The following is a 21238-nucleotide window of genomic DNA, read 5'->3' as shown; positions in this document are numbered from 1 at the left end:
CTCAGTTTCCTCAACCTCACCAGGCACTATACTAATAAGCTAACACTAACCTCCAGGCCATTCCCAGGTTCTGCAATTTGACGAGTGCTGTTTCAAGTAGATGTCTGGAGGGCATTTTTTTCTACGAATCAGTTAGGGGCAGTATCAAGATTTCCAAATGCCCCGGGGTTGGGTTAGAAAAAAAAAATACACGTCCAGATAAAGGAAAGCAGTGGAAACAAATACATTTCCGGCAACACTTCCCGAGGAATGGCAGGAAAGAGGGTCCGTTTTAAAAGTACTAAATGAGAGTGACAGAGGTTGGAAGGGAGAAATTACAAAAACAAGGAATATGCTGGGCACCAAATGTACATCCCATAAAATGGGGTACACGTTTAAAAACCTCAGAAATTTGATCTCACAAATAACCTCTTCTGATATTCCAAGTACACTGACCTTTTCAACCTGATTTTTTTCTAAGAAGAAAAGACTTGGAAAAAAAACCCCAAACTCTGAAAGAGTGCTGCTAAGGAAAGCATTTGTCTAGAAGTTAAATGCCATTTCAGTAAGTGTGGATTTCTTACCATAAACTCAAGGATTTAGTCTAAATTTATCTTTCTACTCCCTCACATGCCATCACCAGTTAAACCAATGTGAAATTCACTGAAGGCCATAATTTTTCTCACTGTACCTCTTGTCTGGAACTCCTACATATCTGACACACCACCACTCTCCCCATCCTCAAAGCCTTACTAAAATCACATTTCCTTCAAGAGGCCTTCCCCAAGTACGCCCTCACTTCCCCTATTCCCTCTCCCTTCTGCATGCCCCTTGCACTTGGACCCACCCTCAGCCCCACAGCACTTATATTCATATCTGTATTTTTTTTAAATGTCTGTCTCCCCATCTACAATGAAAGCTCCTTGTGGGCAGGAAACACTCTACCAACTCTCTGATGTTGTACTCTAAGTGCTCCATACAATGCTCTGCTCACAGTAAGTGCTCAAAAAACACAACTGATTGATTACTAAGTAACTACTTAACCATTAGCCCAAGAGTCAGGAAATGAAGAGTGAATCTTCTCAACATCTTCAATACCTTCACAAGGGGGGGGAGCAGGGATATATTAAATTTAAAACATTATTTAGGACAATTAGATACTTGATTCTCATAAGATACTGTGAAAATAAATTTTACCTCTATTAAGTGTCCCGTAGATCTCAGGAAAAACTTTTTTCTAGACATCTACATGCAAGGGGTTTATAAAGCAGTATGTACTGCTTCTTACAAAATGGCCTAGAGTAATGTAAGGAGGCAAGTCAAAAGGTTACTGATATGCCATTTAAGCAATTAATCCTATTCCAGAGAAGAAAATGAGATGAAAAAACTCAAAAGACAAAGGTAAAACGCATTATCATCTGGCAAAGTGGGTAGGTGGAGTTCCCTCAAATTTTACAAAAATCATCTTTAGAGTATTTCAGCACCCAAGTTTTATTTTTTAATCAATTTTTAATCAATCAATTTTTTAAATTAAAAAAATTCAGACCAAAAATGGAATCTGAAGTACAAATAAAAGTGAAAAAAATTAATGAACAAACATTATCTCCACCCCCCATCACCCCCATCCTCTGCCCCCACAAAAAGGGCAAGTCTGGTAAAGAGCATAGAGAAGACTACCAAGATCACTGGGACAATGAACATCATTTGGTAGGACTCCACCCTGAATGGAAATTAACTGATACACCCAAATGCTGATGGTAAAGTACTTTTTTGGAGCCTAACTGAATGGCTAAAAGATTAAAACTACTATAACAAACAATTAACATATTGTCTCCAGCTGATTTTACTAATTGGTGCTTGCAAGTATTCGTCAAAGAGTCCAGGCAGGCACAGACCTGCATTGCCCATTCCACCTCTTTCCAGTACATTACTACTGCTAAACTTCCAACTACTTCTTTCATTCATTCATTCAATCGTATTTATTGAGCACTTACTGCCGTAGTGATGGCTTCAAACAATCCACTGTGAGGTTTTCCTCCCTTTCATCAGCTACTTGTGCAAACAACACTAGGAGGTTTCGAGGAGAGTTACTGTGGAGAACGGAGGGTGAGTAGCAATGCTGGTGGGGTTAAAAGGCCCAAGCTGATTAGAAATTAAATCAACCTATGTGCCTGCCACTCAGAGACTGAAGTAGACAATAACTTTCAAATTTGGCTCGTGACTAGAGATGATCAAAAAATCAAAAAAATCAACACCTGCCCCATGGAAACAATGACACTTCATTCTCGTGTGATTACTCAGCAGCTACAATTATCCAACTTTTACACATAATACTTAGAATGGATCGAGCAATTCAACATAGTCATTCGCTTTCTCACTAACTTCCATCATCACCATATCACGATGCCTCTCCTTCTCCACACTTAAGTCACAAAGAGCTGGGGTTAACAACTTCTTTTTTCTCCCTATTCCAATATGGTAAACACAATCAAGATACTGGGCCAGAGAAATAGATGTTTGGAACCCCCTGATGTTATAGTGCTATTGTTACATTTACCAAAATGCATTTGTTGTAATCGTGCACATTTTCTGAGCAGCCTATCACAGTCTAGAAAACTCATCTACGCGAATGTGGACTCCTAGACTCAGAGGAGCCTATTTTTAAAACTATTGTTAGATGTTGAAATGCCCGACATATTTGATAGAAGGTTCTTCTTTCCATTGCTTTTGATTACCTAGGTTCGGAAATAAATTATACAGCTTGCTGTTTTATTTAGATTATGTCAGGAAAATGTGTTGTTCCCCACTGGTTAGGTTTTCCAACTGTGATTTATTCTAACCATTTAAGCCTCTGCAGGGAACGGATTCTAAATTAGTCATCTGACAGGAAAATAAAATCACAGCTTGCAGTGAGAAACTAAATGCAAATTGATTGTACTCAGTTTGCACAGAGCAGGCACTGCCTGTTCACCCTGTATTTGACTGAACTTTAACCAAAGGCACTCTCCCTCCCTTAAAATTTTTCAGGATTGTAGGGAGGTTGGCTCAAACAAACAAACTTTAGTCCAAACCAATGAGCCCAATGGCCTAAAGTGATAAATTTTACCCCTGTCCCTACCCAACTCTTCTTCAAAAATGTACTTCTAATAGAAGCTGATCCACCCAAAAAGCAGTCCTGAAAACAACCAAGACTGCATTTTGATGGGCCGCCTTTATACAATCATCATGGCTGGGTTGATTTTGTTATAATGCCCAGCCTCATCTTGTTAGAAAATAATCACATTTCAGGTTTTAAAGAGTTCTCTGGAATAAAAAAGTAGTACTATTACATCTGGAGAAACTAAAATAAATACATACCTCACTTCAAAAGAATTAACAGTGTAGAAGACCACAGTTTATAAGGGTTAAATTATCACCTTTGGATTTTGTCCAAAGATTATTGGGAAGATTTCTTCGGCCGTAGAATACTCAAGACATCTATTTCAGTTTGAACATTTTTAAGGACCAGTTCGGTGGCGGGTTTTTTGAAAGAAATAATGCACATGGAAAAACAGGGGTCGTTTCTACTCCAGTGAAGATTTAGACGAATTTGGATACAGCTTTGACAAACATTATATCTCTTCTTTAATAATGTTCCTCAAACAAACAGTTAGCAAAATATTTGAATTTCCTTGTATAATCTCACATTTTAATGTAAACATCAAATAATGTACCAAAGTTTTACTGAAGAAAAAAAATTAAGCGGCACAATTCTTTATACCACTGGAGGGAGGGGAAGAAAGGTTGGAGGGTGGGAGAAAAAAGCCAGATTACAAACATTTACACATGCATAGTGGAAAAAAAAACCCAAGTACTTACTAAATTCACGCATCTTTTTTAAAATAGTTATTAAATCTACTAAGCACCAACATACCTAAAAATTTATTTTTCAGCTTCATGATTCTTTAAAAAAACCTATCAAATTAACATTACCAACAAGCCTGAATCATAGCTTGTCTAAAAATAAAATGTAGAGCATTAAGTATCCCAATGTTTTTTGGCATCTTGCAAAAACAGTGGCATACTAAATGGATCTGTAGAGAATGCCTTCAACTCTATCCTACAGTGGATGGAGATTACAATACCACAACAACAGAGTCTAAAACTCTAAAAGTCTTAGATTGCAGCATCCTTTCACAAAAAAAAAAGCTGATAAAACTCAAAGTATTTAAAGATGCTGCCCCTTTATTAAAAAAAAATTAAATGAATTTAAGCAAAAATAACATACATTTGTACATGAACTGGCCATTTCTGGTACAGAAACCCAGCATTGTAGGCTAATGTTATTGAATAAATGTAAATGCTACTTACAATTTTTTTCTTTTTAAATACAATTTAGACAAACTTTTTTTTTTCTCCTTTTTATATAGATGCACAATTAATCTCTCGGCTGCTAGCTTAATGCAACACAACGTGGAACGTTACACAAATTAAAAATACGTTTGTTCTACGGAAAAGCGGTCCAATTTCTGACCCACATCGGAAAAGCAAAAGGATGGAATTAGAAATTCAGTTGCAAGACTAGCAGCAAAGCAATTAAGTGATATATTTACTAATATAAACAAAGGGAGGAGTTGCGACTACAGGTGAAGCCCGAATTTCTTAAACCTACCGACACAAATGGAAAGGAGAACAAGTACTTTCTTTAAAAAAAAATACACATATATATATATATATATATGTTTATATATATATATATATATAAAATCAGGTTATTTAAAATAGGAGTAAAAGCCATTGCTACCTGATGAACTACCTAAACTGAGTTCCTGGAACAAAGACAAAGGGTCGCTATTCTTTTTGGCCTGCTCAGGGGGTGGCTTGGGCTTTGGAGGGGCTCGCAGAGCACTGGCGTAGGACATAGCAGGCTTGTTCCCGCTGACGCTCTGCTGGGTGTTGCTGCTGCTGTTGTTGTTGTTGGGTTCCACCATCTGCTTGTTGGGCATCAGGGGTGGGAATTGGCCGAGGTGCTGCAGCACATTATAGTTGAAGGAATTGGGCAGCTGGAGGCTTTCGGGTTTCAGGTGATCCTCAGGGGGTTTTACGGCCTTCGGTGCAGCTAAAAAGCGGGGAACAAAACACAACTCGTTTAAGCAGCACGCTCCGCGGGTGAAATCCATCCGTTCTTCTCCAAGACGTGTCACAGAACCCGGGGCCTCAGTTTCAATACAAACAAAAGGACACAGGTAAGTGACAGTACTCTGAGCACAGCCTAGCATTTAATAGAGACGTTCCATCATGTAACTTCGGGATTTTGTTTCCTTAAGCCTTTTCTATCAGTTACCTAAGCTTGCTTTTTGATTCAGGCGAGACATCTGAAAACCTAGCGTTCTGTATTTGCACTACATACCAACCAGGAAACGAAATATGCACTGGAAAAACATGTCATTCAAAAAAAAGGAATTAAAAAAAGAGGAAAATGTCAAGATAGTCGTGAAGCCCTGGGAATGCAGATTATTCCTTTCTTATACCCGACAAACAGTCCATTCTTCTCTAAATTATACAATTTTTGTATTAACTGCTTTCAGATTATATGGAGATTGTTCTTTTATCATCAAAAATAATGAAACTTGCTTATTTACCAGCAACAAATACCTACTGACATTTGGAATACAGAATGTGCTGCTACTGTGGTCCTCTGAGTGAATATAAACTGTCCTTTTATTTTCAAACATAGCTAAGTAAAATCAATCTAAACTGAAAAATCAGGGTTTTTTTTCCCCTGCTCTCTTAAATCCCTAGAGCTCATTACCATTTTCTCCAGGAGTTCATCCCTAGAGGCTACCCCAGCCTCTGGAGACAGACAGAACAGGATCAGAAGAATTCAATCCACGCAATGACCACACCTAAGGTGCACACACCCAAGCGCTTCCCAAGCGCTTAGTACAGTGCTCTGCACACAGTAAGCGCTCAATAAATACGACTGATTGATAATGGGAACATTTGGGGCTTTCCTAGCAATTGCGCTGGGAGTTTAGGAGGCACAGCATTGCTCTCCCTCTAATCTCTCCTTGGAGGCTGCACTGAGGATGTCGCCAGGGCCAGGCACTAGTTTCCCAATGGAACTGCAGAAAGGGGATACAGAGAGGTTGTTTTCTCCTCCATGGTCCAGGTTTGAGGAGGAGAACTGAGCGAACGGCATTTAGTGTCTTCTGACTTGAAAAAAACAACAAACCAAAAAGCCCAGATTTCCTACAAAACTTAGGAAATAGTTCTGGAGAAAAGTAGTTTCTCTTCTCAGTTCTTTAGACTGTAAATTCCTTGTGGGCAAGGATCACATCTACCAAATCTGTTGTACTGAGCTTTCCCAAATGCTTAGTACAGTGTTCTGCAAACAATAAATGCTCAATGAATACCTTCCATGGTCCAGGTTTGAGGAGGAGAACTGAGCAAACGGCATTTAGTGTCTTCTGACTTGAAAAAAACAACAAACCAAAAAGCCCAGATTTCCTGCAAAACTTAGGAAATAGTTCTGGAGAAAAGTAGTTTCTCTTCTCAGTTCTTTAGATTGTAAATTCCTTGTGGGCAAGGATCACATCTACTAAATCTGTTGTACTGAGCTTTCCCAAATGCTTAATACAGTGATCTGCATGCAATAAATGCTCCATGAGTACCACTAATCGATGGACTAATTGATATTCTAGTTGAAACTAATTTTATGTTAGTCTCCCTCAGAGTCAGCTCCTTTTGGACAGGGAACATGCCACTTATTTATTCTGTATTTCTCAAGTGCATAGTACAATGCACATGCACCAAGTTGGGGTTCAATACATGCTACTACAGTTACTTATAGTACCCAGAAATTTCACAGGGTCCCAACAGCTAGATCAGTGTCAGTGCAGCGTATTTAACTTGGGTTCAAAGGAGGCTTGCTTTCTTGGAAATTGTTTCTAGCACTTCACAGTTTACTGCAAAGGCCGGTCAGAAATACCTTAAGCAGGAACAAGCAACACTCACCACTTCCATCCTATGAACGGTCCAATTTTCCCTTCGTATGTCAAGGGCACGATGTGTAGCTCTGTGATTTACAGAATAGGTCTCGAGTCTAGGAGCTATCCATTCCAAAGAGGAGAGACTATCTAAACTGCCCATAGCAGCTGATTTGGGTAACAAAACAAACAAACAATTCCCCTTCTAGGGATCTAGGGAATCTTGGAAAAACAGGACATCAAAATGGCTGGTCTTACCTAACAATTCTCTGGGCGGAACTACTCTGTTGGATCCATTGCATGGAATGTTCTGATAGGGGGCAGCTGGGGAGGCATTGACCCACAACTCAGGTGATGAATAGCTGAAAGAAGATTGGTTATTATGGTCCTGAAGCTCTTTACACTGAGCAAGACTGTCTTGAGGAGTGCTTAAATCTTCAGAACAAGGCTGGGCTGAACTAGATGAAATTCTTCTTTGGTACAATGGCCTGCCTGGTCCTCGTGGTTCATACTGCATAAGAAAAAAAAAAAGATTCTTTACTTTAATAGTTTAAAAATTTATTAACATCTATTCTTCCATCTTCCTTTTCCCCTCCACCTCTTCCACTGCTGGTAGGGTCCTTGGTAACCAACGTGCATCAAGACATTTCCTTCCACATGAATTATGCAAAACCCAACAAGAAACAGCAAAAACTGAGAGGTGAGAGTGTACACAAACAAGGTTCTGAAGGTACTCCACAACCCTCCCAAACAACCTTCTTCTCTGCCAATCCCACCCCAAAGGCAAAGGGACTGGACAACTTATCTAATTTATTATATACAATTCTGAGATTAAACCATTCGGTCCAAATATCAAAATGGAATTCCTACTTTCATTACTACTATTTAGCGAGTGCCCTGCAGGTGCACAGCCCAGTACAGGGCTTAGAGAAGAAGCTGACAGATCTCACCACTGAGATCAATGACTGCTTTTATTACTAACAAATGACTACATGATGTTGAAAGAAAGTTATACAACAACACATTTTCTGGTGACCTGAAGCCAAAATACAATGCAAAAATTTTCTAAGCATCAGAAAAACAGTACCCCTTTCTTTATCAAGTAATGACATCTAGTCACCAGGGCTGACTGGCAAATCCTACTTTTAACGGTGGATGGTCATATGTCCTGTTTAGCACACCTGTCAAAACACTTCAGAGTTTCAAAAGGAAAGCAAAAAGGGAAGGTTGTACCCAAACAACAGGTAACACTAGCCAACAACACTCTACTGAAAATATGTGAAACATTTGCCTTCTGACTAAGCAAAAATACACACAAGTGACTTGAAATCCAGGCTTGGGAGAGTGTGGCCCTGTGATAGTTTTTGCACATGGATTTCATTTCAGACGTCTCTACAAGCAGAGATAAACACTTCAACATACCGGGTACGCTCAAAGGGGCGAGGCATGCATTCTATTTCAAACAATGTTACATATTGCTTCAACTCTTAATTTCAGGCAAAATTGAAAAAGGTTGAAGGCTGACTGGAGGAAAGTCAAAATTCACAAATGAAGGATTATTGGAAAGGATGGGGTAAAAGAAAAGGAAGAACGATTGTAGGAAAAGAAAAATAACAGGATGGAAAGAGTGGAAATGTTAGAAGGAAGCAGCCTCCCCAGCTGGCAAGGCATGTAGGAGTTTAGGGAAAAAGAACAAGGGAAATAGAGAGGTCTGTATATTAGACATGGAGATCAACGTGGCACTGACAGACTTTGTGGCCAAGTGAACAGGAAAGGAAAAACATTGTAAAGCTGAGGTGCTGAAGAGAGACAATGAAGAAGAGATTTATTGCACTGAAGCCAATCTTAAAAAAAAGTAATTTGAGGTGAGTATTCCAGTGACAGACCAGCAAGTCTTTTAGATCTCAAAAGCATTTTCAAAGAACCTTTCTTTTAATTAGTTTAGGGTATTTATTTCATATTTAATCTCAAACCACCCCGTGGGGTGGGGAGAGATTAGAAAGTACTATCCCAATTTCATCGATAGAAAAGGGTATTCCTAAAACTGCCATTTTAGGGCCCTGAATTGATGGGTTGATTAATTAACTGGCTGAATAATCGGTGTATCAGGGTCCATATCTTCTAACTTTTTTTAAGACTGTATTCTTTCCCAAAGATTCTCAACTTTTCCCACCAATTCACCTTTTCTAGTTGTGAGCTTTTTTTTTTTAATGGGAAGTGATTTGTCTTTTAGGAAAGACAAATTTGGGGGAGAATTCACACCTCTCCAGGAGGCATTCTTTAACAACTCTCTAGTAATATCATCCTATCAGTCTCCCTTAGCACTTAGGTGGATTACAGTTTATTTTTTATATTGCCAGTCAAATCTATGCTTTTTCTCCTGTTCCCACTCAATACATCTGATCTTTGTCTACCTGCTCCCCTCAATGGACTATAAGCTAACACATTAGTTATCAACTATAGTGCTCGTCATACAACAAGTGCTCATAAATACCCTTGACTGACTTTATTTTAGACAGCATTTGCTAAGCACTTCCTATTGTGTCAGGCACTGAACTAGGTGCCGGGATAGATATAAGATAATCAGTTTGGACACAGTCCCTGTCCCACAAAAAGCTTACAGTCTAAATCAGAGGAGGGAGTATTTGATCCCCATTTTACAGATGAGGAAACTGGGGCACAGAGAATTTAAGTGACTTGCCCAAAAATCACACAGCAGACAAGTAGCAGAGACAGGATTAGAACACATGTCTTCTGATTCCCAGGCTCAGTGTCGTTCTATTATGCCATGCAGCTTGACTAAAAAATTCAGAAGGCAAGGGACTGCCTTCTGCTTTCAGAGGATCCTCCCAAGCACTAAGTCCAGTGCTTTATATACCAATTCTTCATTTTGAAGAACAGAAGTATACACACACATACATTCACAGTCAAGTAAATTGCAAAAGTTGGTATTTCTCAATCTAAAGTACTGCACTTTTAAATTGCGCCACTTTCAATTTGCGGCGGATTCTTTTTGTCTTTAAATCTTTCTATATGGAGCAAAAGCACAAAGACTGTATATTTACAAGCTTAACTATGACATCAAAAAGGTTAGATTCTTTACTTTCTGCAAAAGCCAAACTATTTACTAATTCAATTTGGTCAGCAAGAAAATGCATCCATAAAAAAACCTTTGTTTTATATAAAGCTGATTTTTCCCTTAATAAAAATTCCCTAATTTAGTTCAGTTTATTTGTTCCTCAGTAACGATTCTTTCACCTTCCCTTTTATTTCCCTGTTCCCAAGCTGTTTCTCACGCACATGCGCACACACACACATACCACTCATAAATATGAAGGCTCACATAGCTGAACGTTTTGGAAAAACCAGCGTGCAGCATTGACATATTTAAGAAGTGAGGTCATTTGTGTTTTGGTCAAAGTAATTCATCCACTGACCTTTTAGCTCACATCATGAACAAACTACATTTGAAAAGGTCAATTATTTACATTAACTGCCCATCCTGAAATTTCTGAAAATGAAATTATAAAATCAAAAGCACCCATTCCAATGATTAAGCTACCTGAATACAAAACAGTTCCCCCACTCTTTCCCCTTCTCTTCCCAACACCTGCAAAAGTGAAATTAATCTTTCGGCTTGGGAAAACTCAGGTTCACTTTACTTAATGAGAAAAACAACATAACATGCAATGAGAGACTGGAGGAGGGAAAAGGAAACAGTTAATCTCGGACATCCGGTGGCAAATAACACGATGGCCAACGTTCCTCCCAGATATCCCCCATTTAACATTGGGAAGGCATGCAGCGGGAATTACCATCATTATACCACTTCAATCAGAGACCAGATGTCTCAGAACAGCAGTTACGCTGCAAGGACTCCATATTTATTGCTCATGTTGGGCTATTTTTATACTGGTCAAACACAGACCTGCAACTTATCTAACAGCCCAATGAGCAAATCCTCCCTTGTTCCAAACTATCTGGTGGACAAATGGAACCGTTAGCACAGAGCTACAGAAACATCAAAATGGTCCTGCCACTGACTGTTTGGTAACAAAGGCTAGGTTTATCCTGTGCAGACCTGGGTCAAAAATGGAAATTTTCCACTGTTCATTTCTGTCCAAAAATATATGTTATCACACTCAGCCACTGCTGTCTTTGCACAAACCTTTGGGGCTTTCAACTGCCAAAAATCATCCTAACTTCTGCATCAACTGCATCTGCAATTTTTTTTCCGATGGATGAGGAAGAAGCATCCAGAGTAATAGAAGTTTAGTCTTCAAAATGTCCCACCTTTATCATCAAAATTAATGCCTTACACTTGAAAGATGATGTAAGGTTTTATAAGCGGTGACTATCGATACCAACCACACATCATGACATTCTGAAACAAATGAAAAGGCTGCTTCTATAGATAATTATCAGAATGACAGGCTTCTAGGACTATATTACCCAACTGGCTGCAACAGACAGAATCTGTTGAAGTCACAGTCAAAAATGCTTCTGGATCCAGTTTTCCTCTGTGTCATAATAACTTTCTCCGAGGAAAAAAATAAAAGACTACGACTACAAACGACTCTGCTGCTGCTGCTGCTTGGAAGTCAGAGCCCTCATGCCAGCATGAAAATGAAGGTCCAAAGACACATTTGCAGAATGGACAAGAGACTAACACAAGGCTGCCTTTGTTCCGGAGTCAGACCACTGGTAAGGAAAAATGCTTTATGGGATGTATGTTGCTGAAAAAGGCAACCAAGGTACTGGTAACACTCATTAACAAAGCTGAAGGAGAGTTGGAGGATTCGAAGTAAAGGTCACCAAATTTTCCAACTGGAGACAAAGAAAAATGTCCAGTATTCTGTACCCAGATCCTGGATTTTGACATTCATTCATAAAAAGGTGAATTCATTCAAAGGCAAGTGACATTCAAAGCAACCATAAAGTTAAAAGAATAGCCTCTCCAAGATACACATTATGCTTGCTAGCAAGGTACAAGTTTCCAACACAAAGGTGTAACCATGGAAACAGAAGTGAACCTGCAAAGGCTCTCTGCAATATCATACACTTACTTTTATTTGAAGGATATGTTATTGTGTACTTTTTAATGCAAAGCAGTTCATTTTAAAAGGTGAAGGGAATTACAGCTAGGCTTAATTTAACACACCCACACCCTACATTATAGTGTGACTGTTCAAAAAAATTGTGTGGTAGCATGTCACTGAAAACTCTCCTTCCATTAGCAACTTAAAACTTGTTCTACCTGCAAAGTTTTGTGTCCTCAAAGTATTCGTTTGGGTTGCAAGCTATGTGTGTGCAACTTGGCCACATTATAACAATGGTGACCCACGCCTTCTGTAAAAGACATTATGATCATTGACAGTACTATGGAATAGCAGATAAAAAATTGGTTATTCTTATATAGTCAATACCCAATGCTTTGTTAATGGAATGAGAAGCAAATTGGGAAGCGTGGAAGATCTTGACCTTTTTGCAATCCATAATTTGAGAGTTTAAAATCCCAACCCCCGTCGACGGGTTCCTCTAGTGACCATGGCTCCGGGGCAGCTGCCCCAAGGATCATTCTGTCCTGGAAAGGTGTCGTAAACAGCTTGGTCTACTTTAGCGGGACATGATCAAAAAAGACCACAGAGTGTGGGTTCTGGCAATTATTTTAAACTCATGATGAGCGCTAAATCCACCGTGTTCCTAGCTGGAAAATCTATTACTTGGTAATGGATTTTTTAAATTGCAAAATCTTTCCTCTTTATAGGGACTGGTGAACTGATATAATCATTTACTAAAAGAGACACAAATCTTGGTGACTTTAGCTTCCAAGTTTTCCCCCATATCTTTCTTTTAAAATCCACCAAATTCTTGCCGGGTTTTTTATTTCCTTTAAAAATCTATAATGGCATATTTGAAATGATTTTATTTTAGGGAACAGTCACATGAATACTGAAACAATCCAGAATGAAATATGTGCAAAACGTTTTGGTAATGAAGACTTGAGTTTTTCTCGTGTAAACTGACTTTGTAACCAGACCTTATTAGTCAAGGCTAAGGCATAGGTGGATTGCATTGCTGTACACTAACAAATACAACCTGATACACTACTGAATGGGAAGGAGGAACTTTTCATTGCCTGCAAGTCAAGTTCTATTCTACAAAATTTCCACTTTAATGAGGCAATGGATTTTTTAAATCCATCCTTTCTAGTGAACACCAATTACCTCGTTAGTTCAACTCTATTGTTGATCTCAAACCAGCCCCACGATCCTGCTTCATGAAACTGCATATTAGATGGTAAAAGTGCATGCTACGGAAGAAGATTCCCTGATGTTATCCAAAAACAACTGTTTTGCCTGTTTCTAAAGCACTGACTTAAGGCTCCAAGACTCAGCTTTAAAGATGAGAAGCAAACCTTAAAAAAACCCCAAAGGATCTTAGGATCATGGGATTTCAAAGAGGCCTTATGATACCGATGAAATTTTCCTTGAAAACCAAGCTTACAACGAAACTAACACTAACTGATACTATCGGTGCACTACAACCCGCCTCTTAGAGTGTCTTTCCCGAGGAAGATTCGGCGGTTGGAAAAACGAAAATTAGAGAATGCGAATATACCTCTTCTAGGCTGTGGAGCGAAGAAGCAGATACTGCTCGAGATGACAGCGGGTGAAATGGCTCTTGACCAACCGGATGTTGATGATTCTGTATTTGTATAAAAGGGTTCTGCTGTGGTCTGTGGGGCAATGGAGGTATGCCATAGTGAAAGCCCTGCCCCATCAGATGATTCTGTTGTAAATTAGCATAAGTCCACGAGCCATCGGGCTGCAGGTACTTCAGGGGAGGTGGGGTCATGTGTTCAGAGGGCACTGGGAAAGATGGATTATATAACTGGGGTGGCAGGTGCTGCTGAAATGCTGGATTGTTGGCCAGTTCAATGTCTCTGCTGTTTTCACTGAAATTGGGGAAGTGTCCACTGTGGTTTGAGTTGGATGAGGGAGAAGGGATTGCTGGTGGACTTCTGGGCTGGACCTGTCTATATTGCAGAAGCCTTGACTGAGGTGGAGGCATTTCAGCTAGCTCCCGAGTTTCGCTCTGATCACGATGAGACAGTTCTCGGAGTAAATCCTGGAACCTGCATCACAATGGATAAAACAGGTGAGAATTGAAAACCAGCACTTACGCTCTGCATCAACTTAGATCCCGTAACTGACGTTTACTACACCACATCTAACGTTTCCACACAATACACCTCGCATTTTTAATCCAATCAATACATTTTATTCTCAATCACAAGGTTTACATTTTTGGAATGGATACTTTAAAACTGAACTCGAACCTTTCTCCCAAGCTCAAATGAAAAGATCTGTGAAAGAGTACAAACTCGAAGCACTTCCACTTCTTTCTTGATATATTTCACATTTGCCGATTGGCAGTGAATCAGGAGGTCTAGATGAGACTGGAAAGTCTTGAATAAGGGTGCCAAACACTCTGGTGTGGAATCTAGTTTGCAGGACCCAAGGTCAGATTGCTGACCACTTACTATTGAACGTGAGGAGGAGTGGATTCTCATTTCTTGGATAAATCACACAATTTTTGCTCTTACCTTTCCATTACAAAAACTAATCTGTAGTGAAATTATTCAAGGTTAAGTTCCTCTTGGTCTCTTTTTAGAGAAGCAGCCTGGCCTAATGGATAGACCACGGGCCTTGGAGTCAGAAGGACCTGGGTTCTAATACCCGGTGCCACCAACTTGAGCAAGTCACAACTTCTCTGTGCCTCCGTTACCTATCTGTGAAATGGAGAGTCAATCCTATTCCCACTGACTTAGACAGGGACTGTGTCCAACCTAACCGACTTATAACTACGCCAACGTTTGGACCAGTGCTTGGTATATAGTAAACCCTTAACAAGTACCCCAATTATTATTTTTTTTCTCTGTTTTTAGAAAGAGAATACCGGTGAAGACAAAGTAGGTGGGATACAGTGGAAGTGCAACGTGGATAACCTATGCCTCAGTGATGCAGAGTCAGTAGTTTGAATAAGCAGTGAAATTCATAGGTCTTTCAGATTAAGTGAAACCTGCAGAGCATTCCTTAGATTTGGATTGATTGTCCATCCTGATTTACCTGAAACAGTTCTGGTTTGGACGATGTGGACAGTTTATGAAAAAAACAAATTTCTTTTCTGGCTAATATAATTAGGGCCATGCTTGGACTTCCACATTCAGGCTGGAGAATGATTATTTCATCCTCAGAATGGCCTGAGGATGGGCCTAGGAGTCAGAGGACCTTGGTTCTAATCCTGGCTCCTCCACTTGCCTGCTCTGTGACCTAGGCCAAGTCACTTAATCAATCGATCAATCAAGAGCATTTATTGATCACTTACGATGTGCAGAGCACTGTCCTAAACATTTGAGAGAGTACAATACAACAGCATTTGCGGACATGTTCCCTGTCCATAAGGAGCACACAGTCTAGAGACTGTAACTTAACTTCTTTGTGCCCCAACTGGAAAATGGGGATTCAAAAACTGTTCAATCAATCAATCAATCGTATTTATTGAGCGCTTACTGTGTGCAGAGCACTGTTCTCCTTCCTATTTAGACAGTGAGCTCCATGTGGGACAGGGATTGTCTCTGACTCGATCATCTTGTATCTACCCCAGCGCTTAATGCAGTGCTTGGCACGTAGTAAGCAGTTAACAAAAAACATAATAATAACCCCCAGTGTAGGTCTTTAGCATTCTGGGACTTGCGGTATTTAACCTCATTTAAATGTCATTAGTACTACTACTTTACACCCATATGCCATCCAGCTCCTTTCCACCCGTTCTCGCGGTCACCAAGCTATCTTCCAAAATAATATAGTTTTGTTTTTTCAAATGGTACTATTTCTATGTGCCAGGTACTGTACTAAGTGCTCAGGTAGATCTAAGATAACCATAAAGAACTCAGTCCCTGTGCCACGTGGGACTCACAGTCGGAGGTAGGATTTGATTCCCATTTTACAGATGAGGTAACTGAGGCACAGAGAAGTTATGTTGCCCAAGGTCACCCAGCAGACGAGTGGCAGAGCCAGGGCTGAAACCCAGTTCCTTGGATTCCCGGGCCCGAGCTCTTTCCATTGAGCCATGCTGCCTCCCTTAAATGGTTATCTTACTTAGACTTTATAGCTTTTTAGAGGCATAACCCTCCATAAGATTGGAAATAGTCTAAATGGAAAAGGCTGTGCTTTCATCACCACCACCACAGACCGCATTTACTCAGTGCCTACTGATGCAAGTAATTTGAGAAAATAGTTAAATACCTGGAATATGTTGCCTCTGTTTCATCTTCTGCGCTATTTGCAAGTTTCCAATTTGCCCTCATTGGCTGTTGATGTAATCCAATTGGTTGCTGGGGAATATGTTGTAGATGAGGATGGTGATGGTGTGGATATGGAATACTGCCCTGACTGAGATAGGCATTATGCTCATTCCACTGCTGTAATCTCGCTTGCTGTTGCCTTAGTGTTTCCAAAGCTACATTTCCATGCATTCGATCTGTAAGACATTTATAAAAAAAAAAAAATAGGTTTTACCTCGTCTCTAGAAAATAATGGCTTTTGTAAAGAAACCCCCAGTTAGCTAGATTTCCCAATACGAGGCAGATAAATAGGAAAAAAAATTAGTGAGAGTAGAAACTGCAAAGAACTTCCAAACCTGCCAGCAAGCAAAACCCTTGCTTTATAACACTCGAAGGCTTTCCTGCCAAATATCATACGGCTTGCTTTTTTTTTGGAGCAAATAATTTCTTAATTTTCAACTCCAGCAACGGCATCAGCACAGGTGTTTGTGAAAAACCAAAGCTTAACTTACCTATAGCCTCCCCTATGGAAAATCCTGTAGGGTTCTCTTCAAGGAAATTATTCAAGTGGGAAGGTAGCATGGGATTGTGCTGTGCAATAGATCTCAGAGGGTTATGAACTTCTTGAACCATGGGAGAGGGGTGCCGTTCAGAAATCACGGCATCGACGGCAGGAGAATGTGGTCGATGGGCAATGGGGTTATTGAAGAAAGAGTGATTGGGGCCAGGCTGATATGCGGCGGGAAGTTGAGTGGGGGGTGGCTGAGGTGGCTGATTCAAATGATTATGCTGCTGGACAACTTGATTCGGCTGAGGTGGCATCTGGTTGGTTTGCTCGGACAGGTGATTCTGAGGCTGACTTAATAAGGTTTGCTGCTGCGCCGGATAGGGCTGTCTTGGTATCTGGGGAAGATGCTGATAGTGGCGACTGGGGATTGCATACTGGTGATGAGGAGGAGTCAGATGAAGGTTCAGATGCCTTGGATTGAGATTCTCTTTACGGTGAAATTTAGGATTAGGATAAACCACACCAGAACGGGTTTCAGGACTTCTGTTCAGTGGATTTGATTCCAAGTCAACCTAGAAGAAATGGGATGATTTGGATTTCATTAAGACTGATAAAAAGATACCTTGAAGCTACCACGGTACATGAACTTCAGTCATGGATTCGCAGGAAGTAACAGGGAATTTTCTATTTACTTTCCTTTCCAAACATTAGTCAGTCATTTCCCCCTGAAAGCTGTAAGCCTCTTGAGGACAGAGAAGTTCTTTACTAACTGGGTTGTACTGTACTCTCCCAAGCACTTAGTACAGTGCTCTGAACATGAAAGCAGCATGTCCTAGTGGAAAGAGCACAGAACTAGGAATTAGAAGAGCTGGGTTCTAATTCAATCAATCAACCTGTTACGTTACCCTGGAAGGATCCTCTCCTCAGAGCGCCGCCATAGACGCCCGGGACTCCGTTCCCGAGAGGCCCGCCCGCCATCACACCGCGTGGCCCCCGCTGCTCCCGGAAGGCTCCTCTCCTCAGAGCACCCCCATAGACGCCCCCTGCTTCCACCCCCTCCCCAACTTAAGCGACCTTCCTTAAAGTGCCCCCCATCCCCCCGTTCCGGTCCTGACTGATTCCACCCCCCCCCCCGGGAAAAAGGCCCTTGTTATCACCAAGTTACATTAACGACAACCTCACTGGCACCTACTCAGCCCTCCCATGCTAGTTGGCTGTTCACTCCTCTGCCCAGGTATCTCTGCTCCCTGAACCCCTTAACAGGTCCACCCTACATAATAATTTGGATCTGCTCTCTGTGACATGATTATCTGCCAATTTTATTATTGCCATAAGATGTTAATCGTTTAACTACCCCTGTGATGCCATTGAATATTTATATCATTGCTACTGTTTTATCGCTTCTGCATCTCAACTGTTAACCTCCTGCTGTACTGTCACTCGCCCTGCTGACCTCACCATGAGCTTTCAATTCCCTTGCTCCCAACTGCCATTCCCATTCCTCACCTTCCCCTTCCCCTCTCCAACCAAGCTTTTTCCCTCCCTCTCCCCCACTAAGACCACTCCCCCTCACCCCCTACCAAGGCTCCTTCTGTACCAGCGCCAGTCCACCCCGCACCCTCCGCTCCTCTGCAGCTAATCTCCTCACCGTGCCTCGTTCTTGCCTGTCCCGCCATCGACCCGCAGCCCACGTCATCCCCCGGGCCTGGAATGCCCTCCCTCTGCCCATCCGCCAAGCTCGCTCTCTTCCTCCCTTCAAGGCCCTACTGAGAGCTCACCTCCTCCAGGAGGCCTTCCCAGACTGAGCCCCTTCCTTCCTCTCCCCCTCGTCCCCCTCTCCATCCCCCCGGCTTACCTCCTTCCCTTCCCCACAGCACCTGTATATATGTATATATGTTTGTACATATTTATTACTCTATTTATTTATTTTACTTGTACATATCTGTTCTATTTATTTTGCTTTGTTAATATGTTTGGTTTTGTTCTCTGTCTCCCCTTTCTAGACTGTGAGCCCACTGTTGGGTAGGGACTGTCTCTATATGTTGCCAACTTGGACTTCCCAAGCACTTAGTACAGTGCTCTGCACACAGTAAGCACTCAATACGATTGATTGAGTGACTGATTACTGGTTTTACAGTCGTTCATTCATTCATTCATTCAATCATAATAATTGAGTGCTGACTGTGTGCAGAGCACTGTACTAAGTGCTTGGAAAGTACAATTCAGCAACAGAGACAATCCCTACAGTCCCATTTCATTAGAAAACCCTCAAATCACCGATATGGCAGATATGTTTTAATTTGATTGTTTCTTGTGCCTGCATCTAATTTCTAATTGCTCTGATTTCACATCATATTTATTGAATACCTACTGTGGGCTAAACCTGGAAAGGGATACAGAAAACCCCAAACTACCTTCTTCTACCAGATTTGTAGTACACTTCTTGTACTATATTTCAGAATAACCCACTGTGTGGCTTTCAGTCTACTTCTAAGAATGAAAGGCTATCATCTGAAGTCATTGCTTCCCTCATCATCATGGAATTTAAATAATTTTAAAATCTGCTTCTAGTCATCAGTAGATACAAAAACACAGTGCTTACGAATCAAAGCTTATTTCACCACAATTTTAAATCCACAGCACCTAAATCTACAAGGAGAGCAAGAAATGCAACAGAGTGAGGAATAAACTAATGTCTGTTCGTTCAGAAATGGGATTGACATCAGCTATTTGGGGGGGCAGCAAGGATACTTATCACTCACATTTACATTTTTCTACTTTCATTTTAATTTACAGGTAGTCTTCATTTGTAAAGGTTAGGACTACCTAGTAGACAGTGCAGGAGACTGACTGCCTTTCTGGTTGAAACAGCTTGCTAAACGATAGACTTTGCACACTTTCCTTATGGATAATATGTTAATGTCTATCAGAGAGAGAAAGTTCAAATATGAATGTCCTGCAAGGAAAAGCCCAGCATACAGCACCCCAGAGCGCACACGGATGGGGCAATGCACACAAGTCTTACCTATTCAGGAATGTTTCCCTGACACGCCACATCTTAATTAGTGATAGTGTGATTGACTGAACAATCTTATTTCAAGAGAGGTAAGCAGTTAGGATAAAAATAACCAGGGGGGAAAACGTATAACCGAAAGACCAGAGGAGGTTTTGGAATATTTGTGAATTTCAGCAACCACGCCATTTCTGTCCTCTATTAGCATGGGTACCTGGAAATTGGATGAAATCTTAGCTGACGTTAATAATGTGATGGAGAGATAGCAATAAATCTCCCATGTAGCCAGGACCAAAATTTTGTTAAGACTTTACAGAATAATATCAATACCCGGCCTTAGGCACTAAAAGACAATAAGGGCGAGTTCCAGAACTTCAAGGAAATAAGTTTTTAGCAGCTTGTATTTTGGAAGTTTCGACTACACTCTCTGAGACATGAAACAGCGTTTGGGGAGGGTAAGGAGGGAGGAAAGAACAGTTCACTAGTGCTCACCTTCAAAGGGTGAATAAAATGTGTTGATAAGCACATCTTTTAGTAAATTCACCTAACTTCACAATATTGGCCATGTCCATATATTACTATTCGTCTAAAGAAATTTAGCATCTCCATAGAGTGTGGGGGATAGGAACTTTCTTTAAGGTCTCCTATTAAACTTGAGCGTCAAATCCCTTGAAAACAGAGGGAACAAAAAGGGATGGGTTTCTTGGTAATGACACTCTAGCACACTCAACTGAATGGCAATTATGAGCACTAATCTATTGGGTGCCTGGAAACCTGTCCACTTTAGAAACACTTCGGGAACAGGAGGACAAAAAACCGTTAACCGTGTTAGATCTTTAATGGAAAATGCATTACTCGGTATTCAGAAGGAAAACTCATTTACTGCATGGAACTAACGCACCTGCTTGGAGTCTGGAGGCTTTTTTTCTGGAGTTCGAATTTTATTCATTTCAGGTCCAGGAATGGCATCACATTTACCTAAAAATTAAGTCAAAACATTGTCCATTTCCTTGAATATACTTCAAGGTATGTGGAGCCCAGAGAAATTAACAACCGTTAAATTAGGAAAGAAAGCTTGAAATAATTTTCACCCCCATTGTAATTTTACAGATCTTTCAGGTTTTTCTCCTTAAGGAGCTTCTAGTTCTCCTAAACTGTTGAGAATTGGTAAAAGCTGAAAGAAAATCAGTAGGACACACAACTTTCAAAACTGAGATGGGCACAATTCCCCTGCCATACCCCTTACTGCTCATTTACACTTCTTGATGATATAAAACAATCTGTTGCCACTCAGAATGAATAAAGCCTGGGTACCTGGATAACTTAAAGGCATGGAACCCAATTTTCTCTGTGCCTAAGTTTACTCCTTGGGAATGGGTTAGGAACTTTGGAAGATGCATTAACTCTCTGTTCCTACAAAA

At 40.6% G+C, this 21238-nt stretch overlaps 1 protein-coding gene across 2 annotated transcripts in view; it reads right to left on the bottom strand.

Annotated features, from left to right (window-relative positions):
• Positions 1–4183: 4183 nt before the first annotated feature.
• The window catches only part of HELZ (helicase with zinc finger), a 124549-nt gene continuing 107494 nt past the window's right edge, over positions 4184–21238 (bottom strand). For both annotated transcript variants that reach the window (XM_038757081.1, XM_038757082.1), the window contains exons 28-33: positions 20719–20795; positions 16809–17376; positions 16259–16493; positions 13569–14085; positions 7206–7458; positions 4184–5077 (exon numbers count right to left, since the gene is read on the bottom strand). In XM_038757081.1, the coding sequence (XP_038613009.1) occupies positions 4731–5077; positions 7206–7458; positions 13569–14085; positions 16259–16493; positions 16809–17376; positions 20719–20795 (1997 nt within the window). In that variant the 3' untranslated portion in view covers positions 4184–4730. The remainder of the gene's footprint in view (positions 5078–7205; positions 7459–13568; positions 14086–16258; positions 16494–16808; positions 17377–20718; positions 20796–21238) is intronic.

Source organism: Tachyglossus aculeatus, chromosome 15 (assembly GCF_015852505.1).
Source record: "Tachyglossus aculeatus isolate mTacAcu1 chromosome 15, mTacAcu1.pri, whole genome shotgun sequence".
NCBI classification, from domain to species: domain Eukaryota; kingdom Metazoa; phylum Chordata; class Mammalia; order Monotremata; family Tachyglossidae; genus Tachyglossus; species Tachyglossus aculeatus.
The sequence above is the reverse complement of the archived record's forward strand: the minus strand, read 5'-3'. Positions and strand labels throughout refer to the sequence as shown.